At 55.9% G+C, this 21286-nt stretch overlaps 8 protein-coding genes across 8 annotated transcripts; 3 read left to right on the top strand and 5 right to left on the bottom strand.

Moving 5' to 3' along the window:
- Positions 1 to 937: 937 nt before the first annotated feature.
- On the top strand, positions 938 to 5781 carry CH63R_05956 (ABC transporter; the record flags this gene model as incomplete). The annotated part of the gene is made up of 3 exons (XM_018300931.1): positions 938 to 1264; positions 1325 to 3881; positions 3947 to 5781. The coding sequence occupies 3 exons, from the start codon at positions 938 to 940 to the stop codon at positions 5779 to 5781; spliced, it is 4719 nt and encodes a 1572-aa protein (XP_018158781.1).
- A 788-nt stretch (positions 5782 to 6569) lies between these two features.
- Positions 6570 to 9328, bottom strand: CH63R_05955 (ATPase; the record flags this gene model as incomplete). Its single annotated transcript, XM_018300930.1, has 4 exons — positions 6570 to 7817; positions 7881 to 8842; positions 8901 to 9069; positions 9134 to 9328. 4 exons carry the CDS (start codon positions 9326 to 9328, stop codon positions 6570 to 6572), a joined length of 2574 nt encoding a protein of 857 aa, XP_018158780.1.
- Positions 9329 to 10050: 722 nt separating this feature from the next.
- Positions 10051 to 11598, bottom strand: CH63R_05954 (Autophagy protein Apg6; the record flags this gene model as incomplete). The annotated part of the gene is made up of 1 exon (XM_018300929.1): positions 10051 to 11598. One exon carries the CDS (start codon positions 11596 to 11598, stop codon positions 10051 to 10053), a length of 1548 nt encoding a protein of 515 aa, XP_018158779.1.
- Positions 11599 to 12002: 404 nt separating this feature from the next.
- On the top strand, positions 12003 to 12340 carry CH63R_05953 (uncharacterized protein; the record flags this gene model as incomplete). Its single annotated transcript, XM_018300928.1, has 2 exons — positions 12003 to 12027; positions 12108 to 12340. The coding sequence occupies 2 exons, from the start codon at positions 12003 to 12005 to the stop codon at positions 12338 to 12340; spliced, it is 258 nt and encodes an 85-aa protein (XP_018158778.1).
- A 285-nt stretch (positions 12341 to 12625) lies between these two features.
- CH63R_05952 (Centromere protein Scm3) lies at positions 12626 to 15946 on the top strand (the record flags this gene model as incomplete). Its single annotated transcript, XM_018300927.1, has 1 exon — positions 12626 to 15946. One exon carries the CDS (start codon positions 12626 to 12628, stop codon positions 15944 to 15946), a length of 3321 nt encoding a protein of 1106 aa, XP_018158777.1.
- Positions 15947 to 16704: 758 nt separating this feature from the next.
- Positions 16705 to 18190, bottom strand: CH63R_05951 (Casein kinase II subunit alpha; the record flags this gene model as incomplete). Its single annotated transcript, XM_018300926.1, has 6 exons — positions 16705 to 16821; positions 16875 to 17294; positions 17348 to 17542; positions 17620 to 17798; positions 17934 to 17975; positions 18118 to 18190. The coding sequence occupies 6 exons, from the start codon at positions 18188 to 18190 to the stop codon at positions 16705 to 16707; spliced, it is 1026 nt and encodes a 341-aa protein (XP_018158776.1).
- A 1524-nt stretch (positions 18191 to 19714) lies between these two features.
- Positions 19715 to 20305, bottom strand: CH63R_05950 (uncharacterized protein; the record flags this gene model as incomplete). Its single annotated transcript, XM_018300925.1, has 2 exons — positions 19715 to 20197; positions 20246 to 20305. 2 exons carry the CDS (start codon positions 20303 to 20305, stop codon positions 19715 to 19717), a joined length of 543 nt encoding a protein of 180 aa, XP_018158775.1.
- Positions 20306 to 20636: 331 nt separating this feature from the next.
- Positions 20637 to 21170, bottom strand: CH63R_05949 (uncharacterized protein; the record flags this gene model as incomplete). Its single annotated transcript, XM_018300924.1, has 3 exons — positions 20637 to 20692; positions 20748 to 20871; positions 20931 to 21170. The coding sequence occupies 3 exons, from the start codon at positions 21168 to 21170 to the stop codon at positions 20637 to 20639; spliced, it is 420 nt and encodes a 139-aa protein (XP_018158774.1).
- Between the last annotated feature and the right edge of the window lie 116 nt (positions 21171 to 21286).

Genomic DNA, 21286 nt, shown 5'->3' with positions numbered 1-21286 from the left:
TTTGTTTCCCCTGCTCGGAAGGTTGATTCCCTACTCCCTTCTCTTCTTTTATATCCTGAGGCTTTCCCGGTCGTTGTCTTGGCTCGCCCGTTTGCCGCTCAGTCTCTCTCTCCCCTCTCCTGCCCTCTCATCTCCATCCCGATTCCCGCCCGTCCCTCTCCCCCTCTCTCCCCCGACCGGCGTCTGCGTATCCCCAACTCTTGGCTGCCGCACCCGCACCCGCACCCGCAACCGCACTCACGGCCACATCCGCACCCGCGACCGCGACCGCACCGTGTACTCGCCGCTCCTTCTGGCTCATGGTTGAAGGCGGAAACAGGCGCCAAAACAGCGACGTCACGAATCGAAACCTTGAGACGGTCACCCATCGGCTCCGTCTCGGCACCCACGCAGCCGACGGCCTCGTTTTGTTTGCCCCCGAACCTATCTCCGAGAGCCATCTGGTTAGCCAGAACCTTGACTCAGGGCACCCTGGTCGTTCTTCTTCGTTTTCCCTCTCTTTTTTTCAACGGTGAAACTGGTACAACCCGCGTTTCTCCAAACCCGCCCCCCGTCCGATTGCAATTAACCAACAACCGGACGTCGACACCAGGTTTTCGTTTTGGTCAAAGGGTTCTTACTCACGGTGCCTGATCCGTCCGGGCCTCAGAGAAGCCGGATACGCTTTGCCGAGGAGGAATTACGCCTTCAACCGGCCATTGGATCCAGCTTACCAACCAGCTCGATTGCATTGTGGACCTCCAACTCTTTCGAGCCATCGCGCCCGAAAAAAGGCAAATAATCCGCCACCGGCAAAAAAAAAATAGTAATCCAAAAACCGAAAGGGGGCAGGAAAGCGTCCTTTCTCCCCATAGATTGCCGTCATATTTCCCAGTCTTGCAATCCGATCGACTGAGAAGTCCTCACCACGGTCCGCCGCCATCCCTCTGGCTCCATCATGCACAATGAGCCGATCCTGCTGATCGAGGTCGGAGCTGCTTTGGGCCTTATCGCCCTCACCTCAGTTCCGGCCCTCGCAGGGCTCGTCAAGCAGTTCCGCTCCCGCAAGCCAAAAGATCATTTTTACGAGGACAGGGACGGAAAAAGCACTGCCGAGTCTTCAGCCGCCTTCTCAAACCGCTGGCCCAAAACCTTTATTTTTCTCTTCGCTTTCCTAGGACTGGCTGTGTCGTTGGCCAACTCCATCCTCGCCACTTCCTCAACTCGCGCCGGCAACAAGCTCGACAGCCCCTTCATTGCTGAGTGGCTCGCAACCGGTGTATCGGTACGTGGCTGAACCCCCTTGCAACGCCCGTCTTGTGGTTAAAATGCTGACGCGAAACAGATCCTATTGGCTCTGCAGGCCGTGGGCATCGTCGCCACCAATGACTCCGTTCACGCTTATAACCTTGGTCTGTGGCTGTGGTTCTCCGGCTTAGTCTCGGCTGCCGTCCAGATTCTGCAGGGCACTGTGGTTTTCGACCACCTCCTCAAGAACAACCCGACCTCGTTCGGCCTCAAAATTGCTAGTCTGGCCCTCACCCTCGGTCTTGTTGTGACCGGTGTCGCTTTGCCCCGGAGACCCGAAGTCTACTTCGAGGGTAAGGCCGTCGACCGCCTCAGGACGGTGCCTGCTTACACCCGCTTTACTTGGGGCTGGTGCAGCGAGATCCTTGACCTGGCCACCAAGAAGAAGGACCTCGATGCATCTGACCTCCCCAAGCCGGACCATTGGACCAGGTCCAAGGACTCGGCTGTGGCGTGGAAGTCATACAACTTCGATTCCGACTCGAACCTATGGTGGTCCATCGTCTGGGCCTACCGCGTGCCCTTGTTCGTGCAATGGTCCATCGCCATATCCAAGGCGCTGTTGAGCTTCGCCCCTTCGTGGATCACCTTGCAGATCCTCGAGGCCCTCGAGCATAGACACCCCGGCGACGAACTCCCTGTAGATGTCTGGATCCTGGTCTTTTGGCTCGGCCTCGCCATCTTGGCCGACGCGTGGGCCGAGGCAACCATGTTCTGGCTGTCCTGGGCCGAGCTGTGCATCCCCCTCCGCGGCGCCCTGTCTGCTCTCATCTTTGAGAAGTCCATGCGAAGAAAGAACGTCAAGACTGCCTCCAAGCAGGAGGCCGAGTCGACGGAGCAGGAGACCAACGGAAAGGACGACCCGCAATCCAAGGCCGACGACGAGGAAGAGGCCGAGGACGACAACGTCCTCAAGTCGAAGCAGGCCATCATCAACCTAATCGGCGTCGACGCCAAGCGCATCTCCGACTTCGCCGCCTTCCAGTTCCTTTTCCCCTCCAGCGGTGCCAAGTTGATCGTTGCCATCTGGTTCCTGGTTTATCTGCTCGGCTGGGGCCCCCTCGGTGCTGGACTCCTCGCATGGGCCATTCTGCTCCCCATCAACTTCACCTACGCCAAGGTCTATTCCAAGGCGCAGGACAAACTGATGAAGATCCGTGACCAGAAGCTCGCCGTTGTCAATGAGGCTCTCGTAGGCATGCGTCAAATCAAGTTTTCGGCGCTCGAGCCCCAGTGGGAGAAACGCATACTCGATATGCGTGAGAAGGAGCTTGGTGCTCTTTGGCAAGTCTTCAAGGGCGACACGGTGCTTTTCGGCATGTGGATCACCAGTCCCATCGCCTTGGCCGCCGTCTCCCTCGCCACCTACGCTTTCCTTAACGGCAACTTGATCCCGTCGGTCGCTTTCGTCAGTATCGGCGTCTTCAAGAACCTCGAGGTCACCCTGGCCGTCATCCCCGAGCTCATCACCGATGTCATCGACGCCAACATCTCCGTCAAGAGAATGCAGGACTACCTGAACGGGCCCGAGCTGACCAAGACCGTCACGGAGGGCCCCGATGTCGCCTTTGAAAACGCCACCATCGCCTGGCCCGTCGACGACGAGACAAAAGACGAGGATAGGTTCATATTGCGCAACGTCAACGTCACTTTCCCTGCCGGCGAGTTGTCCGTCATCTCTGGAAAGACTGGCACAGGCAAGAGTCTCATGCTGGCAGCCATTCTCGGCGAGTCCGATCTCCTGTCCGGCACAATCTACGCGCCCAAGCCTCCCCCGCTCCACGAGCGCAACGACGACAAGGCTAATCGTGGCAATTGGATTATCCCTGGTAGCATCTCATTCGTCGGGCAGATCCCCTGGATCGAGAACGCTACCTTGAAGAGCAATATTCTCTTCGGCCTCCCCCTGGACGAGGACCGCTACAACAAGACCATCGAAGTCTGCGCCCTGAAGAAGGACCTGGAAATGCTGGCAGACGGCGACAAGACGGAGCTGGGAGCTAACGGCATCAACCTCAGCGGCGGCCAGAAGTGGCGCCTCACCCTCGCTCGTGCTATCTACTCGCGCGCCGGCATCCTCGTGCTGGACGACATCTTCAGCGCCGTTGACGCCCACGTTGGCCGTCACATCTACGAGAAGTGCCTCACCGGCGAGCTCTGCAAGGGCAGGACTCGCATTCTGGTTACCCACCACGTCGCGCTCTGCGAGCCCAAGACCAAGTTCCTCGTCGAGCTCGGCGACGGCAGCGTCCAACACTCTGGTCTCTTGTCCGAATTGTCCGAGGACGGAACCCTGCAACTGATTAAGAGCCACGAGCAGGCTGCTTTGGAAATTGCCGACGAGGAGGCCACTGCTGTCAACTCGGAGGAGGCGTCTGACGTTGAGCCTTCCGAGGTCACTGAGCTCAACGGCGATGGCGGCATCCTGAAGAAGGTTCCGTCAAAGGCTGCCCGCCAGTTTGTCGAAGACGAGACTCGTGAGAAGGGTTCCATCAAGAAGCATGTCTATGCTGCATACTTGAGCCAAAGTGGTGGCTGGCCCTGGTGGGGTTGTGGTTTCGGGCTCTTCGTCATCTACCAGTTCGTTGTCATCGGTACGTCCTCATCCTCGTCTATGGCATTTCTTTGTCATGGGGCTCGGTATTAACGTTTTTCACAGGACGATCATGGTGGCTTCGCATCTGGACTGGCCAGTCCGAGCGGTCCGTCAGCGCCTCCTCTTACCATCAACCCCAGCATCAATACGCCTACGCCCTCACCCTCCAGCATAGCGAGCTCCATGTGCCGTCCGACAACGTCAGCATCACGATGGACAAGGATACTCTATTTTACCTGGCTGTCTACGTCGGCATTTCGGCCTTCTCGGCCATTCTCGGTACTGGTCGCTTCTTCTACTTCTTCGTCATGAGCTACAAGGCCAGCCGCCGCATGTTCGAGGGCATAACCCGCACCGTCCTTCGCACCCCGCTCCGCTGGCTCGACACCGTCCCGACCGGCCGTGTCCTCAACCGATTCACGGCCGACTTCAACGTCATCGACAACCGCCTTGGCATGGATCTCTCGGGCGTCTTTGGCGCCGTCCTCAGCGTTCTCGGAATCTGCATCACCGCCTTCTACGTCTCCCCGCTCATCATCCCGCTGGCGTGTGTTCTCCTGCTCATCGCCATCTGGATCGCTATACGCTACCTCGCCGGCGCCAGGCCCGCCAAGCGCCTCGAGAGCACCACCAAGTCGCCCATCTTCGACCTATTCGGCTCTACGCTCGTCGGCATGATGACCATCCGCGGCGCTGACAAAGCCCAAGTCTACATCGACTCCATGTACACGCGCCTGGACGAGTACGACATGGCGTCGTGGCACCTGTGGTTGTTCAACCGTTGGATGGGCTGGCGCATGTCCCTCATCGGCGCCATGTTCTCCACCGCCGTCGGCTTCGTCGTCCTTGGCAGCCCCTTGATGGGCCCCGCCCTCGCCGGCTTCACTCTGTCATTCGCGCTCGAGTTCTCGCAGGCCATTGTGTGGTCCATCCGTCACTATGCCAACATCGAGCTCGACATGAACGCCGCCGAGCGAGTCGTCGAGTACTCGGACCTCCAGACTGAGGACCAGGGTGGTATACAGCCTCCCGCCACTTGGCCGACCGAAGGCCGCCTGGAGGTCAAGGACCTCGTCGTCAGCTACGCCGAGGACCTCTCCCCCGTCCTCAAGGGCCTGAGCTTCAGCGTGAACAAGAACGAGCGCGTCGGCGTCGTCGGCCGCACGGGCGCCGGGAAGTCTTCCCTGACCCTCGCCCTGTTCCGTTTCCTCGAGGCCCGCTCGGGAAGCATCCACGTTGACGGCCTTGACATCTCCAAGGTCAAGCTCCACGAGCTGCGGTCCCGTCTAGCCATCATCCCCCAGGACCCCGTCCTCTTCTCTGGCTCCATTCGCTCTAACCTCGACCCCTTTGACAACCAGAGCGACGCCGACCTCCGCGACTCCCTGCAGCGCGTGCACCTCGTCGACTCGAACCCGTCGACCCCGGGCGAGCCTTCATCGTACGCCGCTGTCGCCGCCGCCGGCATCAGCGCGGCGGCGCCCACGCTCGACGCGTCGCAAAAGAACACCAACGTCTTCCGCAACCTCAACTCCCCCATCTCCGAGGGCGGTGGCAACCTCTCGCAGGGCCAGCGCCAGCTGCTCTGCCTCGCGCGCGCCATCGTGTCGCGACCCAAGGTCATGGTACTCGACGAGGCGACGTCGGCTGTCGACATGACAACGGATGCGCTCATCCAGCGGTCCATCCGCGAAGAGTTCAACGACTCGACGCTCATCGTCATCGCCCACCGTCTCAGCACGATTGCGGATTTCGACCGCATCCTGGTGCTGAGCGACGGCGCCGTCGCAGAGTACGGCAGCCCGAGGGAGCTGTGGGATAAGGAGGGCAGCGTGTTCCGAGGCATGTGCGAGGAGAGCGGCGAGAAGGAGAAGTTGAAAAACATCATTTTTGGTTGAGACGGTCCGAGACCCCCACCTCCAGGATATCCGGGTCCGGGCATACGGGATGATTTCCAGAGATGAATGAAAACCTTGTGTGTGAGAGGTATTTCCAAACCTTTTGAGACGATTTGTTATTGTTGGCGTCTTGTTATTTATTCCGTTCTCTCCTTGTTTTTATCTGTGTAAAGAGAGACAAAAAAGAAAAGTAGTATAAAAGCCGGACACTGCCACAGCGCATGTCCCATCTGACAGGAGGCCATTGACCAACTAAGATCACATGACCTTTTGCAAGTAGTAAATGCAACCATGTATGTACTAGATCAACCAATATCTTGAAGCGGGAACATGTGGAATGTGTAAGATACTCATCTGCGGTTGGGGGTTGACGGATCATTGGGACGTTGCAATCTTCCCAACTATTCAGATTCACCACACTTGAATCAATGGCCGCTCAGAAACACAAAAGGGCCAAGACGTCAACAAGCAAACCAAACTTACTCGTCAACTCTTGAGGCATGCATCGGCGGGGTAAACGAGTGTTCTCCTTTAGCTACCTAGCTATTGATACGCTAGAAAATGAGAGACAGAGCGAGGGGGGCGTGATGATCCCCCCGACGTAAAACCATAGATGTGTGGCATCACATCCAACACCCAGCCCACATCGTCTCGGCAGTACTCAGGTACCATACCCTGATATTCAATCTGATTATACACCCCAAGAACCAGAACCAGACCCAGAAAACCACCCATGACAAAAAAAACAGGACAAAGAATACGATCCATCCTCCCCACATCCGGCCTCCTCAGTCAGAGTAGACATCCTCGTCGTCGTCGCCCTCGCTCTCGCCAAGCTCGCACTCGCCGTCGTAGACGCCGCCGCTGCGCAGGTAGTCCCGGAACCCGCGGCTCATCTTGACGACGGCCCGCAGGTGCTTGTCGGCGACGCAGATGCGGTCGCTCCCCTCGTCGGCGGCGTCGCTCTCGGCGAGCGCCAACGCCGTCTGCAACGCGTTGCGGATCTCGCGGCCGTTCCAGCGCAGGGCCCGGACGTCGCGCGAGTCGTAGGCGTACTCCCGGGCCGCGACGGCGACGCGCACGCGGCCGTCCGAGTCCCTGTCGAGGCGCTCAAAGTTGTTGGCCCAGATGCGCTCGCGGTCGGCGTCAGTCAGGTTCCGGTAGTGCAGCGCGACGTGGATGCGCGAGGTGAAGGCGGCATCGAAGGCCTGGACGCGGTTCGTCGTCAGAAACAGCACGCCACGGTAGTACTCGAGGGCGCGGAGGAAGACGGAGACGAGGCCGTTGCGCGCAATGTCCTTTGCGCGCCGGCGCTCGAGGTAGACGTCGGCCTCGTCGAGGAGGACGAGGGCGCCGAAGCGCTGGCCCAGCTCGAGGAAGTACGAGAGGTTGCGTTCGACGCTGCCCGAGCTGACGCTGAGGTCGCCCGACGTCAGCGATATGAGCGGGCGGTTTGTCAGCTCGGCGACGCACTCGGCCGTGCACGTCTTGCCGACGCCGGGGGCGCCGTGGAGGAGGAAGATGCGGCCCTCGCCCTTGTTCCGGACGAAGTCGTTGGCCCAGGGCGACACCTTGCCCGAGTCGGCCGCCGCGAACTTGCCGATGAGCGCCTTGACCGTCATCTTGATCTCGTCGTCGAGGACGAGAAACCTGAACGCCTCGCGGTCGGTGACGACGGGCCGCAGGCACTCAAGGTTCAGGTGTCCCCAGCGACGGTCACCGAGGAGAAACCCGGGGATGACATGGGTACACGCGATGTAGAAGATGTCTTGGGTCGGTGCCGGCGAAGTCTGGGGGCTGATGCCTTCCAAGTCGGCAAACGGCGAGACGTCTGTGCGGTCGGTCTCGACGTCGCACTCCGTGCAGCCGCAGCGTGGGAGGAAGTGAGGCAGGTGGTCTTGCGGCGGCGGCGGGGCTTGGCCCGGCATGACGTGCATCAGCCTGCCTCGCGGCATCGGGGGGTTGTTTCGGTTCTCCGGCGCACGCATGCTCAGTCGACCGTGCCCCTCGGCGTCACAAATCACTCGTCCGGTCATCTAAGGCTCGTTCGTTGGTTCGGATGTCAGGTCAAGATGGTCGGGGATGGGAGAACAACATACGTAGCCCGAGGACCCGTGAGACAAAGGTCCTCCTCCGCGAAACCCCGGGTATGACTGCACAAGCATGCCGTCATATTCCATGTACGTCGGCCGCTGCAGTAGCTCCCAGTACATCTTTCCTAGCTCGATCTGCTTCTTGAGCATGGCGTCCGGGCCCTCCGGGAACAGGCGCGCCGGTATGGCGTCCAGCGAATGGACGACCTGCTCACCCGTCCAGAAAGGAATGTTAATTTGATCCGTCGTACGGACGATGCGCTTGTGGTCGAGCTCCAGGTACCAGGAAACGACTTGGATCTGGCGGTTGCGTCCGTCAGTCGTGACATCCTGTAACACCCTGCTGATGACCTGTGGCTGCCAGAGGTCGTTTTGCTTGACGAAGATGACCTCGCCGGGCTTCAGAGCCACCCAGTAGTTCTCGAAAGTGGCGACCGGGACGCTGCGCTGGTGTCGCTCCTCTTCCTTGAGAAGAACCTCTCCTACGGTCTGTTCAATGAAATTCAGGAGCACATCCACATGCTCCGCTGTCATGCGAGCGTAGTCGGAGGAGTGACTGGCAGGCTGATGGTATCTATACCTCTTTAACGCCTCGAGATGGTGTACAATGACACGGTAGGGGGCGTCGATGACGACATTGTTTCCGAGGAGGTTGACGTTGGGATAGTAAGCCACGACTGCCTTCAGGGCATTGATGAGGTACTCGGAGTGAATGATCATTTGCGTGCGCCCGGCCCTGGCCGGCTTGGCCCGACCTTCATTCTCGCTCTCAGAAGACATCGAGTCGTAGTCCTCATCTTCGGCGTTAAAGACGCGGACACATCCGGGTCGGAGTGGGCGCCTGGGGTTGACACCGGTCGACACCTTGGTCACGATCTCGAGAATGGGCCTGGCACTGCGTTTGCAAGTATCATCTACGGGTTTTCCGTATTCGGCTATCTCCTTGAAGGGAGTGGTGCTTTCCCGGACTATTGCCGTTTTAGGATCGAGTACTTGCAAGGGAATGATGTAGAAACGGGGGCGTACTATCAAGAATTTTGCCTGAGATGCCGAGGTACTGCAATACGTAGAGCACGTCTGTGGTTGACTTGTCCCCGTATACATCCCCAGTAACCAAGGCCTGGCTATCCCTCGACAATTGTCTGAGGCCGACCTCTTCGAAACTAGCTACCGAGCCAGTCTCGTCGTTGACGACCTATGGCACGTCAGCTTGTTCGCAATCTTTTACCAAGACATGGACTGTCCATCAACAAGCTGACCTTGTCATTCTGACCACCCATGATGATCAAATTGAGCGTCGAGTTTCTTGAGACTTGAAGTGGTATAATGGAGAAAGAAGCAAAAGCGCAGGATGAACCGGGGAAGAAACACAATCTGGCCGCACAAGGGACAGCAGTCCTTTTTGAGGCCCGGCAGTACCGCGCGGCTCTTTGTTCCATGGGCAGCAGCAGCATGCTGTAGGTCGATGATAAGGACACGACATTACAGTTCTATTGGTGCAGAATGTAAGGCGAACATACAGTCACCCCGCATCAAGGCATCGATGGCGGCCTCAAGTCGAGCGATTGGCGACCTGAGTTGCAGCCGCATGAGGCCTGCATGAGTACTGGATGCAGTGTGAGGCGACCAGGCAGACAGGTGACTTGGAGTTCACCAGCGCGCCTTGTTACCTAGAGAGTCGGCTGTTCGTTGGCTGCCAGTAAGCATCGAGGTTAACTGGATGGACTGCAAGTAAGCAACGAGAGTGTAGTGTCTGAAGCTAGCGCCTACCACGTCACGTGAGTCAAACTGGCTTCCCCTCTCGTGTGTTACGTCCCTGATGTCTATGTTTATGAACACAGGTGCATAACGTTTAGTAGTGACCACAGCAGACATTAGCACACCCAGGGTAGGACCTTTAATGGCACCCGACTATGGTGCAAAGTCTCTTGGCTCTTGGGGGGGAGAGGAGGCGGGCAGATGAGCCGCAAGACAATGATAGTATGTTTTGTGACCACACGGGAAGTGTTCAACGGCCCAGGCCTAAAAACCACAGAAAACATTACCTCGATAATAATACATATACCTGAAAGCGTGTCCTCAAACTCCTGTAACCCCGTACGCTTGATCTATGCCTCCCGCTTGAACTCCGAGACCCTGAACCCCATTTCAAAATGCAACGGGGATTTGCGGATGATTACTGGTTATTAACAGCCCTCGCAGTCGTGTTGACGTTACTGGCATGCGCAAGCAGGAATTTGCAACATGTCAGAGTAAGCTTACATGCCTTCGTCCAGCCGTCGTCCTGAGCAATGCCTAACTTGATACTCACATCCATGATCTTGTCGCCTTCAATCTTGTACGGAAGGCTGAGAGGATGACCATCTGCTGCCGTCTGCCGATGCACGAAAGCGCCAAGCTGCCGCACTAGCTCGAGGAATGCCACCATGGCGTTGTCGAACTTGCGGTGCATGAAAGTCAGGCCGAGGGGCAAGTCCCCGTTGGAGAAAAGCTCGAGGACGTGCTTCTTCGGAGCCGGCGGCGGTGCGCTCCGGTGTGAACCAAGACGACTAGCAGTCGGTGAAGGTAGTTCGTATCGAACAATCTTTGAAGTGCTTCCCATGGGCTGGGGCTCGAACCCGTCGAACTTGTAGCCCAGCTTATCGGCCACGGTGACGAGCAGGAGAAGCGCATGTCCCCATGCCGCGTTGATCTCGGGCCAGTCGACTGGTTTGCTGGACAACCGGCCCAGTCTCAACCCGTTGATGGTGGCAAAAGTGCCGTCATGGCTTATGCAGAAGGTGTCGTTGTAGACGTTGGAGCGTTGCAACTTCTCGAGGAGCTGGGCGTCGTTGTCAAACTTGGAGTTTGTGCTGTCGCGCTCGTTCTGGAAGTCGGCAAGTTTCGTGGCGAAGGCGTTGCGTTCACGCCAAAACTGCTCTTCTTCGCGGTCGAGTTGCTGAGACTCCTCTTCCAAAGCGACGATTTCGGCATCCACAGCCGCCTTCTCTTTCTCCAGACGCAGAAGCTCGGCCATCGCCTCGGCCTCGGCCTCTTTTGCCTTGCTCAAAGCCTCGTCCTGTGCTTTGACGTCCTCCTCGCTGGGTTCGTCGCCTTGCACTTGTTTCAGGAATCCGACGTAGGCATCGCGTTCTCTCGCCGCGACCTCGAGCTTCTTTTGTAGGCCCTCCACCAGCATTTCGGTGCATTCGACGCATATGGGATGATCGATATCGGATCGCGCGGAAAGAATTTCAAATAGCTTGCTGATGCGCTCCATCTCGTGTGCTTTGCTGCCGCCGCGTTGCTCATCCTGACCTTTCGGGCCGCTCTTTCCACCTCGCGGTGATCCAGTAGTCGCCATAGGGGGGTCAGGTCGGGAGAGGACGGGCTGGGCGACTTGTGATTCGGTGAGGTAGATGAAGGACATGGTAGAGTCTCGTTGCGCCGAGCTCGATGGGCCGCTGCCATGGCGTTTGAAGGTCGCAGATGCTGCATTCTGAGATACTCTGTCGTAGAGGACTTTTCGTTGCCCGTCCTGGGGATGGTATGGTCGCGCAGAGGCCGTCTTTTTGGGAGACTGTTGTGAGGAAGAGGCTACGTTCGTCAGCTGGCTTGCGCGTGCGCCGGGCCGGGGGAGAGGGGAAGGTTTATGCTGACCGACGAGGAGATCGTACGCGGCTGGATTCAACTCCTCAAGGGAACTGTCCAGCTTGAGCGGTGTGCGACACTTTTGGCAATACATTTTGCTGTTGCACGCATGCTTGCAAGCTTAAAATGAAAGTGTTGATGGATGCTAAGGGAGGGTGGTCTTGTGATGTCACCTACCTAAGTAAGGTACCGATGTCTTGCTGCGGCTAAGATCACACCCCTGGCGTGCGCCTTCACCCTGATAACAGATGACAAGACAACGCTTGGTGTTGCTGCCTTGACCGCACGCTCTGCGGTTCGTTCGTTACATGAGCATCTTGAGTCTCATTTTAATTTAACCAGAACCATGTTGGTAGTTCTTATTGCACAGAGATAGCAATTGGTTTCTTTCGTGGGCTTGTGGTTTTCCATGCATCACCCACAGAAGTATACACTCATACGGCTTGCGGACCCAACTTGGGTAGGGGTCACAGACCGAGGGACTCATGTCCGTGGATAATGTGTACCAAACCATTCAAGCTAGGTAACGAACTCTCTAGTAGCTCAAAGATGATTACCAACAACTCAGACCGGTATTTGGAGGAATAGCAAACACCTACGCAGTTCGAGCCCAAGGAACAGACTCAAAGGACACAGTGTTGACCTATCCTGCCAAGTCGCTACCGCCATCTCCTTCTGGATCAAATCAACTGGAAGTATGTTTATCAAACCCACACATACTACTATTCTTTGAGTTCCCAGATACATGGCCAGTCATCAACATATTCCCGTCACCAACGAGGTGCAATAAGGCAGTACAAGAGGTAGTCGAAAGCAACTCGCAGACAGGTACTTAGGTAGGTACTCTGTAACTATAGTGGATGATGTTCCTGTGTCCTCAGTGCCTCTGGCAACGACAGCACCCCACTTGGTCCGTGCATTTCTACTTTACACGAGAATTCGAGAAGCCTGAGCGTCGCGTTGAGGCGCGTCTTTCCACACCCGAGTCCACCAGGTTTATCACCAAGCTCATCCGGGACTTCATCATTGCCGTACTGGCTATTGCCTTTGGTACTCCTGAACCCGCACCCCCCTATAAACGACATGCCCTGAAGGGTCTGTGACGCCCCTTCATGAACGACATGGAGCCGCCCGCAAAAAGACCAAGGACCGGCCCGTCGCCATCTGGCCAACAGTCAAAAGAAGATGAAGATGACGAGCTCAACTATGAGCCCGAGGAGGTGTCTCAGATGCGGGACCCCGGCTACCAACTCGAACAATCTCGTGCCTTCGCTGCCTTCAAGTTAAAATCGACCTTTGAACACATTTTCCAGAAATACGAGAGGGATTTCACAGGTATCGGCGATGAAATTGATCTGAGGACCGGTAGGATTATTGAGAACAATGGCCACCTGGAACGTATGAGAAATGAAAGGGACACTGGCATCCCCGATGACGATGAAGATGAAGAAGACGAGGGTATGAACTTGGAGGACGTCTTTGCCTCTAGCGATGAGGACGATGATGAAGCATCAGCCGAAGACGTTGCACATGGAGACGAAGACTCCGACCAGTCTGATGACGAAGTAGACGAAGAAGAAATTTTGCACGGCAAAAATGACAGCAATACTCCTTCAGCATCTCTCATACCCAAGACAAAGGAGCAGTTGCAACATCGCTCGAGCCTTTCCCACGCGCTATCAGGCACACTTAGGCCTGGATCCGAGCAGCAGTTGTCTAATCTCGCTCCACCACGTCAACTAAGAAATGGCAGCTCGACTCCCTCTGCAAATGTCTGGGGGTATGAACCTGAGTCTGTCGACCCCACATGGAGAGCCCCCGAGATCAGCCCGCCAAGACCGAGTGACGACCTGATGTCGAAACTATACGGAGCAAGATACCGCTTTCCAGTCACTCAGGGGTCACAATCGGTATGGGCTTCGAGGCAGGATAGCGAATTGGAAAAGACAACTCCTGAACCTTTCCGGATTGATATGGCGCAACTCGTTCGTGCGAGACAAGAAGCCTCGAGGATGGCGAGGCCGACGTCGAAGAAACTCTTGCCAGCTTTTACCCCCTATGACGACAATGAGGATGATATCCTGGGTGTTTCTACTGTTGATCGAAAATTTCGGCCTGCGGGGGAAAAGGACAAGGAGGGTATGGCAAAGGATCAGGTATCTGTCACGTTTACGACGGGACAGTCTCAAGAAGAGCCTCTACCATCTGTTGAAGTCGAACAAACAAGGTCGAAAACTGCCGCAGTTTCTTCCGCCAAAGAAACAAACGGTCGCAGCAAGACGAAGTCTCTGGGGAGAGAGAAGTTGCCCCCGGAAACGAAGAAGTCAATACCAAAGAAAGAACGGTCAGCCTCGAAGAAACAACTCGTTCCAGCCAAGGTGCGGAAGCCGAGAAAAATGTCTCCACCGGTCGAAGTTTTCGACGAACAAGTTGAGGGACGACCTGTTAGTAACACCGCTGGGCTGGACACTGCGCAGACCATCACCAGTTTTGTAACGGACGAAGAGGCACAGGAGAGACGCAAGCAACGAATCGTCGTTGAGCTCTTCTCAAAAAGACCTTCAGCAGACGAGATCACCGAGGCTGAGGATCCAGAAGACACGGATGTCTTCGCTTTAACCGAACAGGATATGACACTCGCCTCTGGACTTTCGGGCTTGACCGTCTCTGAGAATAGGCGATCTCCGGAGCGCCCAGTTGCCCAAAGAGCTCTGGTGGGGGCCAGTCATGATGCCAACGCACTCGTTGAAGCTCCGACCGAAAAGGCACCTGAACCACCAAGGGACGGGTTCACTAGACATCAGATTGACCCGTCTTATGCCTTCTCTGATGACGAAGACGGCATCCCTACCACACGATCAAGGCCCAATCGCTCCCAAAAGCAATCTGTCGATGTTCCTGTAACTGTCAAACCTGCCAAGCCGGTCTCCGCGACTGCAGCAGAGCCGTCTGAGGAGGCGTTTGTCTCGGGGGGCTCAGAGGACCAGCATGGAGCTGAAGTTCAATTAGAAGCGGAAGCAGACAACGCTGAGTCTTCGCCTGTTGGGGATAAATCAATCACGGACGAGCCCGCTGGCATGGATGTTGATGACTCGGAGGAACAGGTTTCTAAGCAAACAGCTGCTCCGGCATGGCACCTTGACCCCGACGGTTGTAGAGCGTCCGAGGCCTTAGTCGATATCGACGCGGCCGCCATGCTCAAAACGGTGGATGATCCCCCTAAAGAGTGTCAGCCAGCGGGTAAACATGCCGTCGAAAATCCAAGCCTAGTAGATGCAGGGCATTTGCAGTCATATCTAGAAGTTGTTGCGGATGGGTCACGGTCTTTGGACCCTCAAAACCAAGAATCAGCAACCGGGAAAGCATTTCGACAGGAGGCCCAGGGTGAATCTCGAATAGATAAGGTCCAGACAGAATCGCTGGAGAAGAGCGAAGCCAAAGCCGAGGATGGAGACCCAGCAGAAGACTTTCAACAAACAGATGGCGAGGAAGTCCTCGAACCCTTCACAATACCTCTTGGCCTCGACAAAATCGACGAGACAAGCGCATCTGAGGTCGACACCGGAACGGAAGCAATGGACTTCGAGCTCCCCATCCTTCCGCCGCCGCCGACAGAGTCGCCGGCTCCCATGGGGATCTTGTTCGCAGCACCCCGTCGGTCCCGCCCATCCTCGGCAATTCGCCCAAGTCACGTTGGAATGAGTGCCACGTCCCCCATGCGAAACCTCAACCTCCAATCTAGTAGCCCCCTCAAAAAATACGGAAACCCCAGCTCCTTTTCCTCCGCGAAAGCCCACACGGTGGTCCGGCCCTACCCTTCGGCCAGCCCTGAGCGCAAACGGAATCCCAGGAAACGCGAACCCACCGCCGGCCAGCCTCTGGGATCTGCGTCTGAGAGCCCGCACTCCGAGGCGGTGGACGTCTCCGCCGCACCGGCCGTCGGCGAGCCTTTGCCCAGACCCAAGCCACTCAGGAAGAGACGACAGCCAAAGACCCCCACCACGCCTTCTTCGAGACAAACACCCCTCGCGGCCAAGGGATTGTCCTCCAACAAGAGATCCATAATCTCCCTTCTCTCCGACAACGAGGACGAACTCACCCTGGACCTTTTCAAAACCTGGACTTCAAGCGGCGGTACTCACGGAGACCGCAAGAGAACAACCTCCTACACACCCGTCCTCCTCGCCGGACCCGAGACGAAGATCACCACGCCCATGAAGCAGCGCATCGTGGCGGCGAGCGACGGCGGCGACGGCACAGGCTCGGGCACGGCCACAACGAAAGGCAGGAAGCGCAAGGCGGCGTGGGCGTTTGCTACCCCCACCAAAGTCCACTTCGGCAGCCCTTCGGGTTCGCTCATCCGCACGCCAGGCGGGAACATGCGCCGATGCGGCGAAGAAGGGTTCCGATGCGATAGGGATTTCTGTTTTACATGTCTATAGAAGATGACGTAGCCAAGGCGAAGAATATATCTGAGATGACCGGAGTGCGTCCATTGGGATGAAACAGATGCTAGAAAGCCATCAGCATGTAGAGATGAGAGAGGTCAGTTATTGATGGTGATGCATACATGGCCGATCTTGCAGAGAGAATGATCATGGAAGCATGAATTACTTCCTCATTAGTCGCTACATCGAATGAATACCAGAGAGTCTCTGTAAAAGAAATATCATCAAGAACCGCGTATGCAAACTCGTGGGTAGTGACCCCAGAGGCCACTTGGACCCGACAGGGAGCCCAACCCTCGCAAACGCCGTCACACAATCCACGTTGGCGGAACCCGGATCCATGCACAAGCCATATTTCCCTGTTGCTTCCACTACCTCTCTGTCCCTCCTTTCTCGCCACCTGTATCGACGTCCTACGCCTTGATATGCTGGGTGAACCGCTATTTGTGTCGCTGCCTGCGAATAGAACCGATCTTGAGAAGTCATTCCGAATAGTCATTCCATTTAGTGAGACAAGGGGTACGAAGGTCTTGCTTCATGCTTCATCCGGTGCTCCGATTCAACCCCGCACTGGAGAGGAGTTGGTTTTGTCTGGAGTCTACACGTGCAGGTCCGCTCACGGATGCAGGTAAGCGTCCTGATCAGGCCGACAGCGGCATAGTGCCTGCTGTGCACAGCCTTTTATGGGGAGGTGGATCCAGAGTGTTCAGTGGGCATGATTAGGTCTCCCAAACTTAGTAAGTTGAAATGGTTCAGTTGCTGCTGACGCCGGACGCAGTCTGGCTGGCTAGGTGTTGCTTGAAGACCTCGGGATCCCGGACGGGGTTGAAGTAGGGGTGTGCCTGGGCCTCTTTGGCAGTAAGGCGTTCCTGTCTGCATGTCAGTTTCATGTAATTGGCCAGCATTTTACCAGGACACATACCTGGTGGTCGTATCGCAGCAGCTTGTCCAAGAAGTCGATCGCTTCGTTGCTGACAAAACGCTGGTTTTCGGCGGTCACGAAGGAGTGCCAGGGCTTCTTCTGGAAGCGGCCCAGGATGTCGTCGTACTGAGCATCAAGCTCGATCTCGTACTTGTCAAGGTAGTCAAAGAGGTCGTCCGTACCGAGGACCTTGGCGATCTTAACGAGTTGGTCCGAGTTCGAGTTGCCGTGGAAGAATGGCTCCTTGCGGAAGATCATGGAGGCAAACATAGCGCCCAGGCTCCACATGTCGAGACTGTAGTCGTACTCCTGGAAATCGACCAACAACTCGGGGCCCTTAAAATATCTGGAAGCCACACGGACGTTGTATTCGGTGCCCTGGTGGTAGAACTCGGCTAAACCCCAATCAATGAGCCGCAACTACGCCGTTGTTAGATCACAGTTGACTCGCTCGTGTGAGCGAGGGAGCCTACCTTTCTGTTCTCATGATCGATCATAACGTTGTGAGGCTTGACGTCGCGGTGCATGATACCCTTGCTGTGACAAAAGTCGAGGGCTTTCAGCAGCTCGTTGATGTAGAATCGAACATCGAGATCGTTGAACTTGGGATAGAGGCTTCGGAAGTCGGTGTTGTTGACATGCTCGAAGATGAGGGACGGCGTCTTACTCTGTTGAACCACGTCATTAGCCCACGACCCATCCCAACCTGTGGCATTGCACATAGAGCGATATCCCACAAACTCACTTGCGAATCCCTGACCACATCCAACAGTGCAATAACGTTGGGACCTCCCGCCAGGTTCTGCAGGATCTTGATCTCACGCTTGATCTTCTTCTTCTTCACAGGCTTCAAGACCTTGATGACGCACTTCTGGTAGTTGACGACATTGATGCCCTCGAAGACCTCCGAGTACTTTCCGCGACCTGTGATTGAAACTTTATGTTAGCCTGATACGCTCTCCTTCTGGACTCAACTCGCGCACGCAAAGTACACAGCCAGGATCGCGCGTGCGCAAGGCGCGGTGACCACCTCCTCTCAGCAGGAGCGCAAAAACGTACCAATTTTCCTGACCACCTCGTAGTTCTCGAGAACGCCCCAGCCTGTTGAGTAAGATGTTAGCTGCTGCGATGCAGAGAGGATAGCGAAGTCGAAGAAGACGAGCACGCCGTCGAGTCGCAGAACCTCGGTTGATTGAAGACCAGCCACGAGGGTGAGGGGCAGCATCATGGGTGGAAAACCTACTGATGTTCACACTGTCGTAGTCCCAGTAGCTGCGGGGCATGTTCTGGTTGACATCTGCGTAGACCCGCGCCATGATGGGCTACTGTTTGCCTGCGATCGAACGCAGGGCTTGACAAGGGATGGGTGGTGATGTTGTGAGAGGTTGGATTTTGCGGCGGAGGCAGCGAGCGAGGAGGGGTCTCGGCGTGGCTGAGGCAGCCTGGCTAAGGACGTGGAGCAAGCGGTTGGCGGCGGTGGTGGTGGTGAGGTGGTGGTGGGAGAATGGGGCAGGGAGTAAATCAAGGTGGGATGTCCAAAATCAGGCTTAGTGGCTCGTGCCACTGATTGGCTGTCGACCGAGGTGGGTCTATTTCGGCTTATCGTCCAAAAACTATCCGATAAGGCCCAATGTTTCGCGCACGTCCCTGTCGTCCAGGATGACTGCAGCGTTTCGACTCACAGGCTAGCGTTCTATTGCTTCCTTCCCTAGTGCTTTTCCCCCCAAAGCCGGCATCGTTCAGACGCTTTAGTATGCAAACTGCAGATGGAATGTTGGCAAAAGCGTGTCTGATGTATAATGAAGAAATAGGGCACATTCGATCCTAGTCCCCGAGGAAAGGCATGCAGAAGGTAGGTTCAGACATGCAGAGACACTATCAAGCAGAATCAAATATGCATCTCAACCGAGTTGTTTCCTGGTGCAGACTTGCGACAGCAATCTGAATCATTCTGCCCCGTAAACTAACCCGTTGACTAATCCGACAGCAGATGTCAAGTCTCACCAAACCAACTTGTATCTGGAGACCAAGCGCATCGTGCGTAACCTTCGTTGGCTCTATTCAATGCCGTATTTTCTTGGCTCTGCTCCCATCAGCGGCTAACACCACCCTCCCAGCCATGATGATGTGATCCATCGGGACAGGCACTTTATGCTCTTGCCAGTAAGGTCTCTCCTATACCCAAAATAACCCCTTCTGGATCCTGCAGACACTGCCGTCGATGACCGTGGGCACTTTATGCCTTCTCGATATACCTGTTGCGACTGTTAGCAACTGTCCAGACGTGGGATATTGAAAAAGTCGTGAGGGGTCTGGAATCTATGCTTTCAGAGAGAAGATTATTGCTCGACATGTCCAAGCTCTGTGAGACTCAAGCTACTGACTAGAGCCAGAAGCCGTCTGTCTCTGGCTGTGAATCCGACTAAGGATGACGATACAAAGGTTTCATCATAGCATAAGGAAAGTGACAGAGGGGAGGGAGAGAAAAGAGCAGTTCACGTACCATTCTGTATCATCCCGAAGTGTTGTTGGTAGGTTGTCGAAGCTGTTTTGTGTGCGCATATCAAGCCCTTGAACCGATGGAGTCAGCTGCTCTCGACATCGGGTGTTCAGGTCGCCGGCAGATCTAAGAGCGTGTGTCCGGCCCAGAGTTTCTGCCGACAGTGAGAACGATGATGCGTGCACAGGAGGTCTGCAGACACATGTCTGCCCACCAGTTCTTCCCGGCAACAGCATCTGGCATGCGTAGGTAGGTACAGAGGCGTTTTTACGGCCCATGTTTCCTTCCCAGAGGCAGCTCGGGCGTTGAAAGCGAATTTTTGTGTGTTGGTCCGACAGAGTCAATCGTAGTCGAGGGTGTCGAGCCCTGCTTCGACGACATCCCAGGTCCGTTTGCGGAGGTCGGGCTTAGGCTCTTGGTTTTTGGCCTTCCCTCCTTTTCTTTTCTTTTTGTTCTTGGTTGCCCTGCCTTGCTGATGAGATGATTCGGCAGTCTTGAGGCTACCATCATCACCAGTCTCACCAGCTTGGCCTGGCTGTGGCCCCGTTGAGCGGCGTTCAGCTGCCCGCCCCTGCTCTCGCTTCAGAGCTTCGAGCTCGGAGTGTCGGAACATGGCGATTTGCTCGTCAGTGAGCGTGCGCTTGACGCCATCGGGGTAGTAGCCGAGATCGTCTTCCTCCTCCTCCTCCAATATGTCGACATCTTCGAACGAAGGGCCTGCATCGGCAGCGCCAAATTGCTGGTTCGGATTGAAGAAATCGGACTTGAAGGCCTGAATCGCCGCGTCCGAGAAATGCGTATCGAAGAACGCCATCAAGTCATCCTATGAAAAGTTAGCATGTTGATGAATGCTCGACGCGGTTGAACTTACGTTGGTGACATTCGGCGCAGCTACATATGCCTGCAATGGACTTGGTCCTACCGCAGCCATACTCTCGTGTTAAAATGATGTCGGCTGTTGGGATTCTGTTCTTATTTCCCTTGGTTTTTTCCCTCCGAAGATGGTCGTAATGTATGTCGGGTAGATGAAATGATGCAAAAGAATGTAAAGTTCGAACTTGGAAAGGGCGCCAGTGGGCCCAGCGCGCTTGGAGCTTGGATCACGTGTGGAGTCCCCTTCATCATCACCATCACGTTCGACCCGCGACAGCAAACGCGCCAGCGCGGATACAGAACGATGAGTACATTTATGCATGCTCCTGCATAATTATACCAACAGTTGATTTGAACGTTTTCCTGCCCCCAGAGCAACGATCCGAAGCCTAAGACCGGCTCAAGAGGGCGAGAGCGCTTTGGAAAGCGCGAAGCACTTCGGTCACTGTGGATGTGTCAGTGAATCGCAAGGAAACTGTAGTAAGAGAGTGATGGCTGACTGTGCTCCTCCCTTTGAGCCATATTCTTCTCCGCCAAGTTGACATATCTCTGCCTCGTATGGAGACGCTTAACTGCACGTTCGTTGTCGTGAGCACTTGAAGTGGATGCCCAGACGTTGAAGTACTGCAGATGCAATGGTCAGCATGCCTGTAAGCCCAGACTGGCGGCGATGAGCTCCTCACTTTCACAAGACTGTCGAACTCGAGCAAGAGCTCTCTCTCCTTCTCATCGGCCTCCGCAAGGGCCTTTTCATACCGGGCTTCGAACTCTTCCCAGTCGAAAGAAGGGAAAACACCCGGGGTGCTGGGGGTGTTGCTGGGGGTGTTGCCGGTGACCATTTGCTGGTCTAATCGTGGCTCAGGCGTCTTGGTGAGTTGGAGCGACTTGGGTCTCTGCGACTCACTGGAATCGTTGTCGGCCATTTTTGCAGCGGATGAGTTGAAGACGATTGGAGAGTTTTCTTTGTGCCGGTAATGAGTGACTTTTTTCTGTTTGTTTTCTCCGTGCCTCAAAAGAGTTCTTGGGTTTGGTGTTAGAT

This window comes from Colletotrichum higginsianum, chromosome 4, assembly GCF_001672515.1.
Source record: "Colletotrichum higginsianum IMI 349063 chromosome 4, whole genome shotgun sequence".
In the NCBI taxonomy this organism is placed as follows: Eukaryota; Fungi; Ascomycota; class Sordariomycetes; order Glomerellales; family Glomerellaceae; genus Colletotrichum; species Colletotrichum higginsianum.
Note: the sequence above shows the minus strand (reverse complement) of the source record. Positions and strands in the feature narration are given on the sequence as shown.